Source organism: Pristis pectinata, chromosome 19, assembly GCF_009764475.1.
Source record: "Pristis pectinata isolate sPriPec2 chromosome 19, sPriPec2.1.pri, whole genome shotgun sequence".
In the NCBI taxonomy this organism is placed as follows: Eukaryota; Metazoa; Chordata; class Chondrichthyes; order Rhinopristiformes; family Pristidae; genus Pristis; species Pristis pectinata.
Genome location: NC_067423.1, coordinates 40,379,555 through 40,401,479, shown reverse-complemented (window position 1 = coordinate 40,401,479; position 21,925 = coordinate 40,379,555). Strand labels below are relative to the sequence as shown.

The window sequence follows — 21,925 nt, the reverse complement described above, 5'->3', positions numbered from 1 at the left end:
AGACGCCCCTTCCATCTTCATCTCTCAGAGAGGAGTGAACCTTTGGAATTCTTTGCCCCTGAGGGTGCTGGAGTCCAGATCATTCGATGTATTTAAGGTGGAGATAAGTAAATAATTGAAAGATTGAAGGTTAAGGGGAATGGACACAGAAGGGTTGAGACCAGCATAGATCAGTCCTGATCATATTGAATGGTGGGGCAGGCTTGAGGGACCTGCTGGCCTACTCTGCTCCTATTTTCCAGTGTTTTGTCCTTCGGTTTTTCCCAGTTCAGATATTTCCACAATTCCCTTTGAAAGCTGCCATTATTGTTTAATGGCTGTGCACTCCTGATCACTGCAACTTAATGCGAAAGGTAACGATCCTTGTCTTCCTTCCCAATTCCTTTGTCAGTTATCTTAAATCTCTCTCCTCTGGTGACCAAGCTGCCTGCAGTGGAATGCACGTCTTTGACTTCGCCTGGATTGTTTTGCACCACACACATTTTTATAATTGATTGCCCAGAGCAGCAAACTGCAAGAATAATTGATAGTGTAGGTGTACCTGTCTCTTCAACCCAAGCACACTAGTGATCGGTTAACAAACCATAGAGGCAGGGCACTAACTGAGGCACACCTCCAGTGGGCATTTGGTTGCTATATCTCTATAGATCATGTTACATTCTTTCTGTGTTCTCCTTCTGGCTTTACTTGAGATTTTTGACAGTGTGTAGAGAGTTCTAAAGTGTTTCTTCAACTCACAGGTCAATGATAGTCCTTCAAGTAAGTGTATTTAGCCACTGTGAACTGCCCCTGGTACGTTGGTATTGGTAGAGTCTGCGGAATTGATGTGAAGGTGAGGAGAATAAAATGGGGGCCGGTGCAGGGTTCGAGACCAGGTGACTACGTTGCCGAGCGCCTGTGCTCCATCCTCCACGGTGCATTTTAAGGCCATTTTAATTCCCCTCCCCATTTGACCTGAATGTCCTCGGCCCCCTCCACTGCCAGGGTGAGGCCAAACACAACCTAGAGGAGCAGCACCTCATATCCTGCCTGGGTCGTCTACAACCTGACAGTATGAAGGTTGAATTCACCGACTTCAGGTAACCTGCTCCCCCTCTGTCCCTTCTCACTCTCTTCCTGATCTACCTGATTCCTCCTATACCAACCCCCACCCCAACCCCAACTCCCCATCACCCTGTTCCTTTCCCCTCCTCCACCTGCCCGTCACCCACACACTCCTCCCACTGCCCTCCCCACCTCCCTTATTTGGTTCCACGCTCCACCTTCCTCTCCTATCAGATCCCATCAGCTCCAGCCCTCTGTCACCTCCACCTATCACCTCCCAGCCTCTGTCACTATTTCCACTCTCCACCCCCCCCACCGATCTGCCGATCGCCCCTCCTCACCCGGATCCACCTATCACCTGCCGGCTCCTCCTATCCCCTTCCCCTCGCCTCTCTATACCAGCTATCTCCCCTCTACTCTTTCAGTCCTGATGAAGGGTCTCGACCCGAAGCGTCGACTGTCCATTTCCCGCCACAGACGCTGCCCGACCCACCGAGATCCTCCAGCAGTTTTTTTTTCTTTTTCGTATAAATGTGTGGTTGATGGTTGGTGAGGACTCGGTGGGCTGAAGGGCCTGTTTCCCTGCTGTATCTCTCTCTATGGCTCTAGGGACAATAGAGAATTTAAAAGAGCATAGCCCCATCATTGAGGACCCTCACCACCTGGGACACACCCTCTTCTCGTTACTACCACTGGGGAGGAGGTACAGGAGCCTGAAGACCCACACTCAACGTTTCAGGAACAGCTTCTTCCCCTCCGCCATCAGATTTCTGAAAGGTCCATGAACCCATGAACACTACCTCGTTATTCCTCTTTTGCAATATTTATTTTTGTAACTTATAATAATTTTTACGCCTTTATGTCTTGCACTGTACTGCTGCCACAGAACAACACATTTCACGACATATGTCAGTGATAATAAACCTGATTCTGATCATGTTTGATAAAACTACAGGAGATTTTGTTTGAGGGTGTACGACAAGGCATCACCTGTGGATGTGGCGCATTTAGGATTTATGGTCGTTGCACAAGTGTCGTTACGTTTACTTTGTTTTTGTACACGTTAGTTATGTATAATTTATGTTAAGTTTCATGGCATTTGTCAGCAATAATAAACCTGATTCTGAGCACCTTACAAGGAAACGTGGACTAGGTGCCAGCCTCACTTTGAGGAAAGGGTATTGAAGCCCTCTGGCGTGAAGGCTGCTCTGTCCAGCATCACTCACTAGCTGGTATCCTCAATGCTAACATCGGTCATTCGTCACCATGTCCTTGTCACGTTTCATCCCCAGCAGCAGTGTAACAGAGGATTATCTGAACTATGGGCTGTTCCCGGGGACACACACAGAGACGGACATCAACTGCTGCTGGAAGGTCATCAACTCGGTGAAAGACGCTCTTTGGTCTGCCCGAAAATTGTTGGTCTCCCAGCACAGCGAGATGTCCGTAGGGGAATGCTGCCGGCTGGCACATTCCAGGCTGCAGGAGTACGTGCTGAGGGACGTACTGAAGCTGGGTGCAGCCAGCGCAAGGGCTCGGTGGGGAAGGACGACAGTTTAGGGTTCTTCTGCCACAGGAGAAGGAGGGGTGGGGTCAGGCGAGAAAGCCCCTTAAATATTGTAAATACGGGACTGGGTGGTCCCACGTGTGGCATCGGTGCTGTTTTTTATGTAAAAAGGTAACACTAATGAATGATCTGTACAAGAGTATAAAGGCTTGCACTGTTTTATAATTGTATATAGTTTGTCTTTTATTATGAATAAAGTTTATTTTGATTTAAAAAAATCGGTCATTAGTCACCATGCGACTGAGGCTACTAAGTCATTGCTAATGTCACAGCAGGATTAGATTCAAAGCAACCCCATTTTATTGGAAAAGTAGGTCATGCCCAATTACTGATGTCACCTCGTATTACTGTTCTTCTTGCACACAGTGAGACAGGTTAGCCTCTGAGGTCCCATTTATCCAGAGGTAGTGCCTTTTGAGCCAGAAGCAAGGAATAGGCTGCATTTCCATTGGCACTGTGAAGCTAATGAAGGGCGCTGTTAGACTGTAGCCATCGCGGAAAACTCGGGCTGATTGGGCACAGCAAGCTCCGACATCAGATGATCTTCTTTAGATTGCTGAGAGATAAATATTGGACGGACTGTGGAGAACTCAAGTGAGTTTATTGTCATGGGCACAAGTACGGTGAGGTACAGGTGCAATGAAACACTTGCTTGCAGCAGCATCACGGGCACATAGATTCAGACAACACACAGATCATGAGTTATACAAGATCACTTGTGCTTTTCTTGTTATCCTAATTTAAGTTCCCACTCCTGCCTGCTGCAAAAACACACAGTGCCACAGATTAATTCTGTATAACTGCCTTTATTAGTAATATACTACCAGGGAGAACCCTCCTTTAGCACTCTCTACCAGAGGTCTCTGCACTACAAAGGAGCAAGCATCAATTTATACAATTCTTGTCACGTACACTTAATCAATGTGGTTACACAAGTTTCGATCAGGCGTCTAAGATACAAAGACAAACACTACACTCATTGTTTAGTATAATTAGTTTACAATTAAGTTCCTTACACAGTAATTACCACCTGATCTTGAATCAGGGGCTTGTGTGGTATTTTTTCCATTAGTTATATGTACGGTCACAATTTCTTAACCCTTTACTTTCTCACTCTGAAATAGTGCAATGCACCTTGCAGCTGAGGTGGCAGACTGAACCTCAGGTTAATGACTGGAAGGTTTTCTTTGCAACAAGTACATGCTTGTTGCATGCAGCGTTCATCATCATCTTGTCCAGTCCCCCGAGGAGCACACCTCAAAACATCCCATCACTGCAGCACCCATTTATTAAGTAGCATCGCTCCCCAGTGGCTGGAAGAGTGCTGCGTGTTTTTGTTGTATGTAAGAACTAGTGTTGAGATAATAGCTGCTTGGCTTAATGTCAGCTGCTCTGTGATCAAGGGAGTAGTGCCGTGCAGAAGCTGACATGGCTTTGTGTTACAGAAGGAAACCCAAAAGCACTGTTCTGGCTACCTCGCATTTGAAGATTATGGGAGTTTACAAACAGTGCAAGGGTGACTGACAAATCCCACCACAGTGCTAGTAATGCAATTTTTAATCTGCCGCATTTGCATCAGGCCAGATATGTTGGCTTCCTTATCTAAATAAATAAAACCTGTATTTGCGGAGAGGCTGAATCATGTCATTTCACTGACAATTCTTCAACATGTGACTGAGGTATTTTACATTATGAGATACATAAAGCACTTCAGACTTAACAATAGGATGTTATCACGTGAGCCCACCATTCCAAAGGCCACTTCTTGAAATAACTTCCATGCATTTTGTTCTCACTGCCCTTTTATTTATAATGTTCACAGTCCTTTCTAAAATGTAGATGTGTTAAACCTTAATTTTTCAAAATAACTGCAGAATGAAAGAGAAGTTCCAACACTGAGAATTTCTGAAGATATTCTAGGTGGAATGTATTTTTATACTAAAGATTATAGTTTGTGATTACTGAAATTTAAGCTTATTAAATAGTCTGATTTAGAGTTAAGTCCTGACTCTACTAACTGCATGGACAGGAAAGCATTAACTACCTACTTGTTAATGCATGAACAAGTCAGCCTCTGAGGACCCATTTATCCAGAAATTTGGGTCCAAGTCAAAGAAAGAGTTGAATTTCCATTAGCATGGAAACCGTAATTGTGTTGAAGTATGAGTGTGTTATTTGGATTTGAGAAAATGGTTGGCAAGGTCACCCTGCAAGTAGTGCTGCCTTTCAGCTCCAGGGACCCAGGTTCAATCCTGACCTCTGGTGCTGCTGCCGTGGAGTTTGTCTGGTCCTCTGGTCACTCAAGTTTCCTCCATCATCTCAAAGGTGCACTGGCAGGTAATTGGCTGCTGAAAATTAACCCTGGTGTATCTTAGAGCAGGATCTTAGAGCAGGATAAAATGTCAGCACAACATTGTGGGCCAAAGGGCCTGTACTGTGCTGTAATATTCTATGATCCATGTAAGTAGGTGGCAAACAAATCAAATGTTTCCCTTGGTGGGTGAGTCCAGGACAAGAGGGCACAGTCTCAGAATTAGAGGGTACCCATTTAGAACAGAGATGAGGAGAAATTTCTTTAGCTAGACGGTCGTGGATTTATGGAATTTGTTGCCATGTACAGCTGTGGAGGCCCGATCATTGGGGGTGTTTAAGGCAGAGATTGATAGGTATCTAATTAGTCAGGGGTATCAAGGGATATGGGGAAAAGGCCGGGAATTGGGGCCAGATGGGAGAATAGTTTAGCTCGTGGTGAAGTGGTGGAGCAGACTCGATGGGCCGAATGGCCTACTTCTGCTCCTTTGTCTTGTGATCTTGCGAAAGGGGAGTTGCTGGGCATGTGAGAGAGGGCAAATTGCAGTCCTGCAGGGAATAAGATGAGGGGGGGAGATTGAGATTGCTCTATTGGGAGCCAGCATGCTTCTGGAGGACAGAGTGGCCTGCATGTACATTAAATCTGTTAAATGCAAAATCTCCATTTAATATGTAGCTGCAAACAGATGGGTTTTGGATATTGGTTCAGGGCCACTGTGTTGGAAGAATTCCACCCTTCCTGATAAGATATAACAATGTCCAGTCATTTTAATTTTGGTGATAAAACCTTGTATTAACTGGAATCTCCTGCGTAATCCAACAAAGGCTTAACTTTTGCTGCAGTTTACAAGGTCATCTTGCTAAAAGCATTGTAAGTGTTGCCAAAGTATAATGCTTGATTTTTTTTTGTAACTAACAAATAGCTTTGGAATTTTGGATCTATCTGCGAGTGAAACTTGAATAGCTGGTGCAGGGATTTATTTCTATTGTATATACTGCAACAGGATGCTACTTGTTAGACAGAGTCATAAAGTCATACAGCATGGAAGCAGGCCCTTTGGCCCAGCTGGTCCATGCTGACCAAGATTCCCATCTAAGCTAGTCCCATTTAGAACATAAGATGAGATTTCTTTATTAGTCATGAGTACATCGAAACACAGTGAAATGCATCTTTTTGCGATGAGTGTTCTGGGGGCAGCCCACAAGTGTCGCCACGCTTCCGGCGCCAACATAGCATGCCCACAACTTCCTAACCCGTACATCTTTGGAATGTGGGAGGAAACCGGAGCACCAGGAGGAAACCTATGCAGACACGGGGAGAACATACAAACTCCTTACAGACAGCGGCTGGAATTGAACCTGGGTCGCTGGCGCTGCGATAGCATTACGCTAACCGCTACACTACCATGCCTGCCCACGGGAACAGACCCTTCAGTGCATAATGTTGTGCTGAACTAATTACATTAGCAATCAAATACCCAACTATTAGACACTGGGAAAAAGATACCAGCTGTTTACTCTATCTTTGCCTCTCATAATCTTATTAACCTCTATCTGATCTCCCCTCAGCCTCTGCCGCTCCTGAGAGAATAACCCAAGATTGTCCAACCTCTCCTCATAGCACATGCCCTCTAATCCAGGCAGCATCCTGGTAAACCTCTTCTGCACCCTCTCCAAAGCCTCCACATCCTTCCTGTAATGGGGCAACCAGAATTGAATGCAATACTCCAGATGCGGCCTGACTAGAGTTTTATAAAGCTGTAACATAACTTCCTGGCGCTTGAACTCAATTCCTCGGCTAATAAAAGCAAGCATGCTGTATGCCTTTACCATCCTATCAACCTGCATAGCCACTTTCAGGGAGCTATGGACTTGGACCCCAAGATCCCTCTGCACATCAACACTGTTAAGGGTCCTGCCATTAACAGTGTACTGTCTCTTTACATTTGATCTCCCAAAGTGCAACACTTCATACTTGGCCAGGTTAAACTCCATCTGCTATTTCACCACCCATATCTTATATTTGCCTGCGTTTGGCCCATATCCCTCTAAACCTTTCCTATCCATATATCTGTCCAAGTACCTTTTAAATGTTGTTAAAGTACCTGCCTCAACCACTTTATCTGGCTGCTTGTTCCATATACTGACCACCCTCTGGGTGAAAAAGTTCCTCTTCAGGTTCCTATTAAATCTCTCCCCTCTCACCTTAAACCCATGCCCTCTTGTTCTTGATTCCCCAACCCTGGGAAAAAAGCAGTGCACATTCACCTTATCCATGACCCTCATAATTTTATACACCTCTATAAGATCACCCCTCATTCTCCTATGCTCCAATGAAAATAAGATCCCAACTTGGTCAACCTCTCTCCATAACTCAGTTCCTCAAGTCCCATCCAATATCCTTGTAAATCTTTTCTGCACTTTTTCCAGCTTAATGGCATCTTTCCTATAGCACGGTGACCAAAACTCAACACAATATTCCAAACACGGCCTCACCAACCTCTTGTATAACTGCAGTATAACCTCCCAAGTTTTTTACTCAATGCCCTGACTGATGAAGGCCAGCGAATTTGTTTGCGTTGTATTTTTCTCAGTCCAGTGAGAGGCATGGAAATTGCTCCATGCCTTTTTTCAGTGTTAAAACACTGTGGTGAGTCACCCCAATGCTGCCTGTGAAAGTTGTGTGAAGATTGTGATCAGATTCCCCTCTCCAGTAAGGAGCTGAAACTGGCATCGGTTTTCCCTGTTGGGACTTTAGTTCTCACAGTTCCTCGCATGCAGCCCAGCAGGTGCGATCTCTGCAGCCAGCTCTTAAAGGGACAGAATGCAGCACAACCATAACTCTTCCACTTCCAGGGGAATGCTGCGCTGAATGAATGAATGCTGCAATGATGGGAGGGGGGTGAGAGGGAGCTCCCAGGCAGTCAGAGGGACCTGGACAGCCTGGTGCAGAACATGTGGGTTGCTGAGATCAAGTTCAAGGGCAGGCACGGTAGTGTAACGGTTAGCGTGACGCTATTACAGCGCCAGCGACCCGAGTTCAATTCCGGCCGCTGTCTGTAAGGAGTTTGTACGTTCTCCCTGTGTCTGCGTGGGTTTCCTCCAGGTGCTCTGGTTTCCTCCCACATTCCAGTGATGTATGGGTTAGGAAGTTGCGGGCGTGCTATGTTGGCACCGGAAGCGTAGTGACACTTGGGGGCTGCCCCAGAACACTCTACGCAAAAGATGCATTTCACTGTGTGTCTTGCTGTACATATGACTAATAAAGATATTTCCCAACCCTGGGAAAAAAGCAGTGTGCATTCACCCTATCAATGCCCCTCAATTTTATACACCTCTATAAGATCACCCCTCATTTTCCTATGCTCCAATGAAAAACAGATCCCAACTTGGTCAACCTCCCTCCATAACTCAGTTCCTCAAGTCCCATCCAATATCCTCGTAAATCTTTTCTGCACTTTATCCAGCTTAATGGCACCTTTCCTATAGCAGGGTGACCAAAACTCAACACAATATTCCAAACATGGCCTCACCAACCTCTTGTATAACCGCAGTATAACCTCCCAAGTTTTTTACTCAATGCCCTGACTGATGAAGGCCAGCGAACATGTGACTAATAAAGATATCTCATTGTCACGGGGTATAAATGCCACCAAAATGAGCTTTTTGCAGCAGCAGCACAGTACATTACAAACGTGACAAACATAAGTTAACATAAACACCTTGCCTAACTTTAGGTTATATTATTGGGCAATTAATATCAGATATTTAATTTTTTGGATACAAGATTTTGATGTAATTCAATGCCCCAAATGGATACACCTTGAGCACCAATCTGTTCTTGAATTTTCATTAGTCTCTATTTTAGGAGCTTCACTCCCTTTTGCACTTACCAAATTAAGTAAACATACGACTAACCCAATTGTTAAACATACAATACGAATATGGTTTCAATTCCGTAAATTTTTTGGATTGAATAAATTTAACTTGTCAAGTCCCATTCAATCTAATTTTTTCTTTCATCCATCCAGAGCTGACTCAGCTTTTTCCATACGGAAGAGGAAGGGAATAGTATGTTTTCATGATCTATTCATTGATAACTGTTTTTTATCTTTTGAACAATTGTCTAATAGGTTAACATAAACTTAAATTAACATAAACTAGACATGGGTGCAAAATAAGCAACAGAATAAACAGAACAATTAAAGTGCAAGATTGAGAGAGAGTAAAGAAACAAAGTATAGTCCAAGGCAGTGTTAGGGTTTTTCAGGTCAGTTCAAGAACCTGACGGCAGTGGGGAAGAAGCTGTTGTTGAACCTTGAGGTGTGGGTCTCCAGGCTCCTGTACCTCCTGCCTGGTGGCAGCATCGAGAAGAGGGCATGGCCCGGATGGTGGGGGGTCCCTGATGATGGATGTTGTCTTTCTGAGTCATTGCCTCTTGTAGATGTCCTCAATGATGAGGAGAGCTGTATCCATGATGGAACTGGCCGAATCCACCACTCTCTGTAGCCTCTTGCGATCCTGTACCTTGGAGTTTCTGTACCAGGCTGTGATGCAACTAGTCAGAATGCTTTCTGCTGTACATCTGCAGAAGTACAGTGGAAAGTACTAGTGGAGTCACAAGTAGATGGCGGTGAAGAAGGCTTTCGGCATGCTGGTCTTCATAAGTCACGGCTTTGAGTATAAAAGTTGGGACGTCATGGTGTGGTTGTACGGGACGCTGGTGAGGCCACAATTGGAGTATTGAGTTCAGTTTTGGTTACCCTGCTATATGAAAGATGTTATTAAACTAGAAAGAGTGCAGAAGAGACGTTGGACAGGCTAGAACTTTATGCCGTGGAGCGTAGGAGACTGAGAAGTGATCTTAGAGAGGTGTAAAGATCATGAGGGGTATAGATAGGATGAATGTGCACAGTCTTTTTCCCAGGGTTGGGGAATCAAGAACTATAGGGCATAGGTTTAAAGAGAGAGGGGAGAGATTTAATAGGAACTTAAGGGGCAACTTTTTTACACAAAGGGCAGTATGTATGTGGAATGAGCTGCCAGGGGAAGTGGTTGAGGCAGGTACAATAACAACCTTTAAAAGACAGTTGGACAGGTACATGGATAGGAAAGGTTTAGAGAGATATGGGCCAAACGCTGGCAAATGGAACTAGCTTAGATGGGGCATCTTGGTCGACATAGATCAGTTAGACCGAAGGGCCTGTTTCCGTGCTGTATGACTCTAAGTACCTCCAGGTGCTCCCAGTGGGAGCTTACCTGAGAGGTCTTTGGGAGGAGATGAGCGGAGTCTCTGAATGCCTGTGGTTTGGGGAAGCCCTTGATGCAGGTGGTAAATCCCCCCTGCCCCCTCTGCCTGCTCCTGTGGGCTGAAGGATAGTGGGTCATCTCCTTGAGCCTGGAGCTTGGGTGACCTCACTAATACAACGGCGACCATCAGATGGTGAGACGCGACAGAAATCGGCCGCAGGCTGGAATGATCCTGAAACTAGGAAACCGAGAGTGAATGCGACTTGGAGAAAAACAAGCCAAACCCTTACTTCAGAATCAGAATCAGGTTTATCACCGCCCACTTATATAACGTGTGCTTGCTAAACTTCACCCACTGAAACCCAGGGTTTAAAGTCCTCCAGCTAGTTTCATGGGTCTGCCATAGGCCCCACCTCCTGCCTACCTTCTAGGTCTCTGCACTCTTTCAATGGCACTGGAGGAACCTCCTGCCCTTTCCTGATATCAGCTGCTCCACAGATGGCACCTGTGTGATCAGCATCTGAAGACTGGACTTACCTCCCCAAAATCCTCCGCTCCCACTATAGGGCGCTTCTCTAAAACTTGCCCAACCGAACCATTGGTTATCTATCTTGAGACCTCCATAGCTTGGTGTTAACTTTTGTTTAATAATGTTCCTGTTGAGCACCTTGTGTGCATGGCACGGGTTATTCTGAATGCTGTAATGTTGCTGGACTTCATGCTTGGCCTTGAGTGCCTGAAGTAACACAATGGGAGCCAGTGTCAGCCAGAGACCGTGCTTGGGAAGGTCCGTACTTTGTCTATGATGCTCTATGCTATAACGACCATATAAGAATTAAGCCATTCAGCCCATCAAGTCTGCTCTGCCATTCAATCATGGCTGATTTCTTTCAACCCCATTTTCCCACCTTCTCCTTGTAACCCTTAACCCCCTTACCAATCAAGAACCTATTAATCTCGGTCTTAAATACACCCAATGACTTGGCCTCCAGAGCCCTCTATGGCAACAAATTCCACAGATTCACCACCCTCTGGCTGAAGAGGGACGTTCCTTTATTCTGAGGCTGTGTCCTCGGATCCTAGACTCTCGCACTACTGGAAACGTCCTCTCCACATCCACTCTATCCAGGCCTTTCAGTATCTGGTAGGTTTTAATGAGATCCCCCTTCATCCTTCTGAACTCCATGGAGTACAGGCTCAGAGACATCAAATGCTCCTCATAGGGTGAGCCTTTCATTCCTGGGGTCATTCTTGTGGACCTCCTCTGGACTATCTCAAGGGTCAGCACATCTTTCTGTAGAATCGTGGCCCAATTTGAAGTGTTTGCGGAGCTCTGGCAGTATGAGGAGTATTAACTGAAAGACAGGAGCACATTGGTTTCACTCTTAACTGGGAAATGGTATGGGGGGAATAGAAAATCATTTATTTTTCATGAAGGATGTGGCATAAATAAAACTCCTTGTTTGGTCCTTTAATACTGTGTAACTTACAGTGGCGGGGTTATTCCCCTGTGCACTGTCTCCCTTCTGCAGCCTTTCTCACTGTGGACACTGGGAGCGGAGGTACACTCGAGGCCTGCGGGCACCAGCGGGACTGGCGAGCATGGACAAGCCCAGAATTAATTTCTAATTGATGTTCATTTGTCACTGGCAGTCTGTTGGTGATGCCACTTTAAAATGGCAGCTGTGAGCTCTCGATGATGATACTATTCCTGGGTTGAGGAGATTGTTCCATCAGAGGCAGCTAATTGAGTCAGATCTGGAGTTAGAGAGCAAGGAAACAGGCCCTTCAGCCCAACTCGTCCATGTTGACTATGCTGCCTTCCTCAGCTCACCCCATTTGCCTGCATTTGGCCCAGACCCCTCTAAACCTTTCTTCTCCATCTGTGTGAAGAACTTGCCTCTCCGGCCCCCTTTAAATCTTTCCCCTCTCACCTTAAAACCATGCCCTCTAGTTTTAGACTCCCGTACCCTGGGAAAAAGACTGTAATCTTCCTCCTTATCTATGCTCCTCATGATTTTATAAATCTCTTTAAGGTCACTCCTCAGACTCCTTTGCTCCAGAGAAAACAATCCCAATCTATCCCATCTCTCCTCATGACTCAAGCCCTCCAGTCCTGGCAACATCCTTGTGAATATATTCTTTGGAGTTCAGTAGAATGAGGGGTGATCTTATTGAAACATACAAAATCCTTAGGAGGCATGACAGGGTAGATGTTGACATGATTCCACTAGTGGAAGAATCTCGAACAAGAGGACATAGAACATAGACTGTAGGACATTACAGCACAGGAACAAGCCCTTCAGCCCACAATGTCTGGCACTGAAGACGATGCCAAATTAAACTAAATCTCTTCTGCCTGTACATAATCCATATCCCTCCATTCCCTGCATATTCAGGGATTTATCTAACAGCATCGTAAACACCACTGCCTCCACCACCACCCCTGGCAGCCCGTTCCAGGCACCCACCACTCTCTCTGTAAAACAAAACTTGTCCCACAGATCCCCTTTAAACCTTCCCCCTCTCACCTTAAATGCACGTCCTCTAATATTTGACATTTCGATCCTGGGAAAAAGATTCTGACTGTATCCTATCTATGCCTGTCATAATCTTATAAACTTCTATCAGGTCTCCCTTCAGCCTCTGATGCTCCAGAGAAAACAACCAAAGATTGTTCAACCTCTCCTTATAGCTCATACCGTCTAATCCAGACAGCATCCTGGTGAACCTCTTCTGCACCCTTTCCAAAGCCTCCACATCCTTCCTGTAATGGGGTGATGAGAACTGCACGTAATACTCCAAGTGCGGCCTAACCAAAGTTTAATTCAGCTGCAGTATGACTACCTTACTCTTATACTCAATGCCCCAACCAATGAAGGCAAGCATGCCGGACGCCTTCTTTACCACCCTATATACTTGCGTGGTCACTTTCAGGGAGATATGGACTTGGACCCAAGATCCCTCTGTACATCAGTGCTGTTAAAGGTCTTGACATTAAACTGTATACCTTCCCCTTACGTTTAACCTCCCAAAGTGCAAGACCTCACACTTGCCCAGGTTAAACTCCATCTGCCATTTCTCTGCCCATACCTGTAACTGATCTATATCCTGCTGTATCCTTTGACAGTCCTCCACATTGTCCACAACTCCACCAACCTTTGTGTCATCTTCACTAACACACCCATCTATGTAGTCATATATGTCACAAACAGCAGAGGTCCCAGCACTGATGCCTGCAAAACACTGCTGGTCACAGACCTCCAGTCAGAATCACACCCCTCCACCGCTACCCTGTCTTCTGTGGGCAAACCAATTATGAATCCAAACTACCAAGTCACCGTGGGTAACATGCATCATAATCTTCTGGATCAGCCTACCCTGAGGGACCTCGTCAAATGCCTTACTAAAGGCATTTTAAAAAAAAAGTTTTAAATTTTATTTACAGTGTGGTAACAGGCCCTTCCAGCCCAACGAGTCCACGCCGCCCATTTTAAACCCATATTAACCTACCCTTACGTCTTTAGAATGTGGGAGGAAACTGGAGCACCTGGAGGAAACCCACGCAGACAAGGGGAGAACGTACAAATTCCTTACAGACAGCGACGGGAATCGAACCCCGATCGCTGGTGTTGTAATAGCGTCGCACTAACCTCTACGCTAAAAGATTAAGGGGCCAGTTAATTATAACTGAGATGCTTAGGAACTTCTTCATGTAGAGGGTGGTAAAAATCTAGAATTTCCTACCCTGGAGGATTGTGGAGGTTGGATCACGCAGGGTGATTAAAGAGGAGGTAGAGACCTTCTTGAAAGATTGGAGAATTGCGGGCTACGTGGAACTGGCTCAGAGGAGTTGATGAGGCCTGGGGCAGATCATATTGAATATTGTGGCAGACTTGAGAGACCAAGTAGCCTATTCCCACTCCTATTTTCTTATGTTATAAAACAACAGTTGTCATCCATGTAAGTTTAAAACATACAAACTGTCAAAGAGCAAAGAATGGAACTCGTGAGAATAATCAACTCAGCCACTGTGCCATTAAGTTTTGAAGCCAGACTTTCAGAGTTTCTCTCTTCGAGTTTGTGATCACCTCTCTGCTTTCTTTTTATCAGACTGCCTTTTCAAAGTATGCCCCATGAACCGTTATTCAGCACAGAAACAGTTCTGGAAAGCAAAACAATCAAAGCAAGGGAATACAGAAGCTGCGTTGCTGAAGAAATTGCAGGTACCTACACACATTTTATCCCACGAATGGGTATGTTTTCATCTGCATGATGTTTCCTGCCATGTTAGTCATTGTTTTCAAACCTGGTTAATGTATTGATTGCCATTGACACCAGACTGTTGTAGATCAGGTTCAAGATGGCAGCTGGGTTACTGTGGCTCCTTCAGGTCATGTTGGGGCATAACTAGCTCTGAGTGGAAGATTAGACGATCTCCATCAAGGCATGAGCTGCTCCTCCCCGATGCTTATTGTATCAGCCAATAGGGGGCACTATCCTGAGATTGCTCAGCGATGCTCATCACTGCACTTATACACCAAACGCACATCACTTTAGGGTGTTGTGACCTGGACTTCAGGGCTTAAAAAGGTCATTGAAGAAGATGCAACAGGAGCTTCCTAATTCTAAACAGAATTAGACATCCTGGAAGAGAAAATGGCCTGGAAATTGCAAATATGAAAATAAAGCTGTAGATGCTGGAAACCTGAAATGAAACAAAAAGGTGTGAAAAACTCAGCGGGTCAGGCCGCGTCTGTGGAACGAGTCAATGTTTTGGGTTGGTGATCCTTCTACAAACCCCAAAGCATTGACCGTTTTTCCTTCCACGGATGCTGCCCGACCTGCTGAGTTTTTCCAGCCAAGAAATTGGACGGCTTTGTGCCTTGCTTTTTAAGCATACAAGAGCTGTTCCGCCCAGGGTCAGTCAGAGCTGTGGTCACTTGCGGGTGAAGTGATGCTCGTGGTGATGTTGGCCCAGGCTCCTCCGCACACGACTAACCTTACAGCGGCTGACGCCACAGTTCACGAAGCTCGCAATTCCTCCGCTGCCGGCAGATATCACAGCTGCTGGGAGCAAAACTCAATGCCACTCAGTCACGGAGAAACCCAGGAGCGCGTCGTACAGGGGTCAGAAAGGTGATGGCTCTTAAAGGGTCCGTACACACTGCACCTGCCAACGTTACATAATCGGTGGCTGTCCCTTTACGGATTCCAGCCTCGCTCTAGGGATCTGTTCTGAGCCTTGCACTGTCAACTCTGGCTGTTTGACCAGCCCACGCCTCGCAGCAGTGTGGGGCCACTTGTGGCATGGAGGTTGATGGCAGCGGACCATCGCCAGGTGGTTGCCCAGACACAGAGCTGTGGCCCCGCCCCCCCTCCCCTCCTCCATGTTTTCCCTCACCTCCATGGCAGTGTTTCCTGTGGCTGCAATGGGGGAGAGATGGTTAAGCTCTGACTCACTACCCAGCAGCCCTGGGCTCTGCTGGGTGTCCCGAGAGGCACCGTTTCAGCTCAACACCGTGGCGTTGCTTGTGATGGGTCTTTGCCCAATTATTTTCAGGAGCTGTTGTTAGTTCCACACACGGTACAGGTTTAGTGTGCCTGAAGATGAGCGAAACCCAAATTTTGGGTGACAGCTTGCAAATGTGTGGGGAAGGAGCGGGGGGGATAGGATTAATTGGCTGGACAATTTGTGCAGTGTCGACTTTGATGCCTTATCGCTGTGGAAAGTTTGATGAAAATAATAAGTGTTCTTTACAGCAAGCAGCTGAGCTGGAACAGAAGCAGAATGAGATAGAGAAGAGGAAACTGCTGGGGGAGGTTGTGAAGTACAGCAACGTCATGCAGGTAAACCACCGTACAGGTTTCTGTGTCTGTCTACGTCGACCCCGCAGCCTATCTGTCTTCAGTTCTCTGCAAGTGATGGTCCCTTGGTCAGGAGCAGGGCTGTCTGCTGAGGAGATGACACCGTGCAGTTACTTCAGCTCATGGTCTGAATAACATGAGTGGCAAGTAAAGACTGTCTCGTCAATGGGAAACCCCATCCAATTCTACCCACCACCCAGCTTCATTGTGTCTTCAATGTTACACGGAGGGGGGCCAAGTAGTTAAGGTGTCACCACTGACCATAAGCCGCTTTAGACAACATTATCAATGCAATGTCCACAGGAGCAGGGTAGAGGCTGCTTACTTGGTGGTGAGTGGCTCATCTTCCGATTCCTCAAAGCCAACCCAGCACCTTCCAGCTGAATAGTATGCAGAGCTGCCCAGTCTTGTGATCTAGGGCAGGAGGTGCACAAGGCCCGCCCGTCGTTTGATTGAACACTGCAGCACCAGGGAAAGAGTCGGTGTAGATTAAACCCACGGGGTCAGCAAGCTTCGGGGGGGTAACAAATGGGAAGGCTGGAGTTGGCCCTGTCCATGGGGAACTTTCAATCATCAGCAAAGCATCCGGTGGTTCAGTGAAAACCCCCTGTGGGTAAGTGGTCTGTGCCGGGAGGATTGTTTCCCCCCCCAGAATGGGAGTGTCTGTGGCAAGGCCTGAATTTATTTCCCATCCCTAATTGCCCTTGGGAAGGTGACGGTGGACTGGTTGACTTGCTGCAGTCTGCATGTGGAAGGTTCTCCCACAGTGCTGTCGGGGGGTGTGCGGGGAGGGTGGTAGTGGTGGTGTTGTTTATTGGCGATAGACAGTGGTGGGTAGGCACTGAAGAACACTGGAGGGCAGGGTCTAAGACTCAAACTCCCCATGCTCTTGGCCACAAAGGTACGGTGATCAGGATCGATACGGAATCATAGGGTTGTACAGCACAGGAAACGGCCCTTCGGCCCATATGTATCCATGCCAACCAAGATGTATATTCAAGCTAATCCCATTTCCCAGCACTTGGCCCATATCCCTCCAAACTCTTGCCACCCACATACCTGTGCATATCCTTCGTAAGTGTATCTACTGTACCTGCCTCACCCACTTCCTCTGGCAGCTGGTTCCATATACCTACCACCCGCTGCGTAAAACCCTCAGGTTCTTATTAGACCTTCCACCTCTAACCTTAAAACTAGGTCCTCTGGTTTTCGATTCCCCAGCCCTGGAAAAAAGACCACTCACCCTACCTACGCCCCTCACGATTTTATATACCTCTATGAGATCACCCCTCGATCTCCTACGCTCCAAGGAGTAAAGGCCCAGCCTGTCTAACCTCTCCCTATAACTCAGTCCCTCGAGTCCCGGCTACATCCTTGTAAACCTTTTTACACACTTTCTGGTGTGATCACATCCTTCCCATAACAGGGTGACCAAAACTGAACACAAATCTCCAAGTGTGGCCTCACCAATGTCTTGTATAATCGCAACATAACCTCCCAACTTCTACATTCAATACCCTGACTGATGAAGACCAGCGTGCTTAAAGCCTTCTTCACTGCCCTGTCTACCTGTGACTCCACTTTGAGGCAACTATGCACCTGTACTCCAAGGTCCCTCTGTTCTCCAACAGTACCCTTCCGTTCAATGTATGTCCTACCTTGATTTGTCCTTCCAAAATGTAACACTTTGCACTTATCTGAATTAAATTCCATTTGCCATTCCTCAGCCCACCTACCCAGCCGATCAAGATCCCGCTGCAGTTCTCGATACTGACTATGACACCACCTATTTTAGGGTCATCTGCAGACTTACTAAATATTCCCTGTATATTCTCATCCAAATCGTTAATGATATGATGAGGAGTTCAACGCAACCTCATAACCGGACACAGGTGACGTGGCCATTTAATGTGTAGGCGCAAATCAAACCTTCCTCTGCCTGTGAATGTGGTAATCCAGATCAAACAATGGACCATATCGTCACATCCTGTGCTAGATATAAATTCAATGGAAATATCTTTGAGGTAAACTCTGTTTCCAGTGAGCCCATGTATTGGCTTGTGAACCATAGGCTCACTTTATAAATGTTGCTCTGGCCTTGTGTGCGAAGAATCTCCTCGCCTCTCCATCCTAATCCCCTCCCACCCCTAATAGGACAAGGGGGAAATCAGGGCTGTATAAGAGGCCAAAATTAGAATAGAGGAAAATAAATAATGTTGAGGTGTAATTTATCTGTGGTTGGATCAAAGAAGCAGTTGAATGCTTTTTATCTCTGTCTACATTTGCTTGCAGTTGCTGCACATCAAGAGCAACAAGTACCTCACCGTCAACAAAAGACTGCCAGCGCTCCTGGAAAAAAATGCAATGAGGGTTTCTTTGGACCCTTTGGGAAACGAAGGTTCCTGGTTCTACATTCAACCTTTCTGGAAGCTGAGGAGCGAAGGTGACAATGTACGTCCGAGTGAGGCGCTGCTGGCGACGACCGCAGGGCGGTGCGCGTGGGCAAGATTAGACTTGTGACTCTGGCCCCCAAGTAGTCTCAGGACTGGGTCGGCACTCCTCTCAGCTCCCTTAGCCCGCTCCCCGATTCCAGTAGATCGTGGCCGATCTGTGCAATCCCCTTTTCCCAGCTTTGCTCCACTGTCCCGTGTAAGGATACAAGAATTAGGAGCAGGATTAGGCTATCCAGGCCTTCAAAAACTTTCACCTCAGGCACCACTTTCCTACTCTAGCTCTTGATTCCCTTAATACCAAAAAATCTATCAACAGTTTTGACTGGTGTACCCTAGTACCCTTTCCTAACAAAAATACACCGAGCAGAGCTCTAGGCTGTTACCTTCATCTTGGTTAAAACAAGCTATTCTTTAAGTCTATCGAACTGTGAGCAGCCCAGGCCTGGTGAGAGTGACTGTAGTGTTCCCTGAAGGATGGGTATTGAGGACACTTTGGGCTGAAGGGCCTGTTTCCATGCTGTATTACTCTAATATTATCGAACCGGTTAAGCTTTTCCAAGTACCCAGTGGCTATTTCTGGCCTGCCAAGTGCACTGTTTGTTAATGGTTGGATTGGGTTTCACAGCTTGCGGTGGTGGTAGTTGAACTCATGACCTCTGGTGCTACATCTACTGGGCAACTGTAGCCCCAATTGAAGTAGCTCTCACTGAGGACCTATGATAAGTAACATTTCTCTGTACTTTCTCATTTCTGTTTTTTGAATGAGTCATCTTGATCTAATCTCCTGTGGTAAGCGAGGGTTCTTGGCAGTGTTTGATATCACTCCCACATTCAGGTTGTTTGTTAGCAGAATTTTGATAACAGTCGCAAGAGCAACTGCCCATTGACTTCCTGCCATTGTCACGTTGTTCTTCAGAGCTAGTACACTGAGTGTTTACTGGGCTGCTTATCAGGGTGAGTGCACCAGTGTTGAGCTGACAGAAGAGGTGCTCGTGAATAATGACTCTGAGTCATTGCAATACTGAGCAACAATAAATTCAACAAATGAGATTCAACCCATCCCACTGATGTTGGGCATGTGATTGTGAACTAACTTTGTTTCTAGTTTGTTTTCGAAAACCTGCTATTAAAAATATCCTCAAGTGACGAGCGGTTTTCTTGTGTACGTTGACCAGTAAATCAATAGGTTGTATTGGTATTGGTTTATTATTGTAACTTGTACTGAGGTACAGTGAAAAACTTGTCTTGCATACCGATCGTACAGGTCAATTCATTACACAGTGCAGTTAACATTGAGTTAGTACAGAGTACATTGATGTAGTACAGGTAAAAACAATAACAGTACAAAGTGTCACAGCTACAGAAAAAGTGCAGTGCAATAAGGTGCAAGGTCATAACAAGGTAGATCGTGAGGTCAGGGTCCATCTCATTTCATAAGGGAACCGTTCAATAGTCTTATCACAGTGGGGTAGAAGCTGTCCTTAAGTCTGGTGGTACGTGCCCTCAGGTTCCTGTATATGTACTGTGTTTACAAAGTGCTGATTCAAAGACATTCAAACTCCTTCAGAGTATGTCCTTTAGACTATGTGTGCATAGAGTAGTCTGTCGTTTCCAGTACAGGGCACAGGAAGTCAACCAGGCAGGGTCGGCGAACACAAACTGAGGGGAGCCAGCGGGAGGAGGAAGAGGAGAAGATGGAGGCAAGAGGGGGATTGGGAAACGAGGAAGAGGATGTAGCGGAGCGGGTAGATGGAGTGCTGGTCGAGAGGGCAGGCAGAGAGGAGGAAAATGAGGAAGACGGGGAGACGGATAGGGAAGGGATGGTGGGAGGGACTGACAGGAGGAAGGGAGGAGGAGAGAGGAGGGGGTTGTGGTGGGGGTGGGGGTTTTGGCCGCTCTGTGTTCGGGGAACCTGAAATGATTTCTGGTGAGGATAGGGGAAGTAGCCAGAGGGTTGGGGAGGGGGGTTGGGTGAGCGGAGGTGATCTTTAATTCAGCCCTGGGCTGAGGAATATTTTCAGCTTGAATTTTAGTTTTGCAGCTTGAGGCCAGTTGGCTCACTCTACCTATTTCAACACAACTAAAGCCTGAGGCAGATTGAGGAGTCTCCAGGGCAGGACTCAGTGGCTTGACTCTGTAAACAAAACCACATCATTTCAACAAAAGAACAAAACGAACCACGAGTAGCTCTCTCATGCTTGTTCCTTCAGTAAGATCATGGCTGCTCTTTTACCTCCCTTCCTGCACTATCTCCATACCCCTTGATTCCTCTAATTTCTAAAAGCCCGTCAGTCTCGGTCTTCAATACATGTGGCAACTGAACTTCCACAGCCATCCTGGGGAGAGAGTTCCAAAGATTCACTTCCACCTGGGTGACGAAGTTTCTTTTCATTGAGTCATTCGGGCCCTTTGGCCCACAGTGTCCATGCCAACCATGAAGTGCCCATCTGTACCAGGTAGACTTATCTCAGACTTGAGTGGCTGACCCTTTATTTTGAGATTGTGACCCCTGGTTCCAGCCACCCCTGCCAGGGGAAACATCACCCCTGCATCTACCCTGTATGAATTGTGTACGTTTCAATGTGATTGCCCTCTTACTTCGGAAGTCGAGAGCAAACGGGACTGGCATGGATGGGCATCTTGGTTGGCATGGAAGAGTTGGGCCAAAGGGTTTGTTTCCGTGCTGTATGACTCCATTAGCCTGGTCTGCTTACTGTCTTCTATATAGTGACCTCACCAAACTAGCAATCAACTTGGCCAAATTTCCTAGCGCTTCCCTCTGTGTAGGGAGACCCGGCCTGTACACAGTATTCCAGATGCAATCTTACCAGATGGAGCAAGACATTTCTGCCCATGTTTTCTAACCTGTTGCACTAAAGGCTAACACACCCTTCCTAATGAAGGGTCTCGGCCCGAAGCGTCAACTGTTTATTTCCCTCCACAGGTGCTGCCTGACCGGCTGAGTTCCCCCAGCGCTTTTTGTGTATTGCTCCAGATACATCCAGCATCTGCAGAATTTCTTGTGTCACACCCTTCCTAATTACCTGGTGTGAATGCATGTTAGTTTTCATTGGTTCATGCAGGTCCCCCTGAAGAGAGGGGGCGACATGGTAGCGTAGCGGTTAGTGCGACGCTATTACAGCGCCAGCGACCGGGTTTCGATTCCCGTTGCTGTCTGTAAGGAGTTTGTATGTTCTCCCGTGTCTGCGTGGGTTTCCTCCGGATGCTCCGGTTTCCTCCCACATTGCAAAGATGTACGAGTAGGTTAATTTGGGTTTAAAATGGGCGGCGCAGACTTGTTGGGCTGGAAGGGCCTGTTACCACGCTGTAAATAAAAATTTAAATTTAAAAAAAAAATTTAAGATATTTCTTTATTAGTCACATGTACATTGAAATGCACAGTGAAATGCATCTTTTACGTAGAGTGTTCTGG

At 46.5% G+C, this 21,925-nt stretch overlaps 1 protein-coding gene across 2 annotated transcripts in view; it reads left to right on the top strand.

Moving 5' to 3' along the window:
* Nucleotides 1-21,925, top strand: part of itpr2 (inositol 1,4,5-trisphosphate receptor, type 2) — a 286,274-nt gene that overhangs the window by 61,903 nt on the left and 202,446 nt on the right. For both annotated transcript variants that reach the window (XM_052034332.1, XM_052034331.1), the window contains exons 3-5: nt 14,285-14,397; nt 15,935-16,021; nt 18,332-18,490. In XM_052034332.1, the coding sequence (XP_051890292.1) occupies nt 14,285-14,397; nt 15,935-16,021; nt 18,332-18,490 (359 nt within the window). The remainder of the gene's footprint in view (nt 1-14,284; nt 14,398-15,934; nt 16,022-18,331; nt 18,491-21,925) is intronic.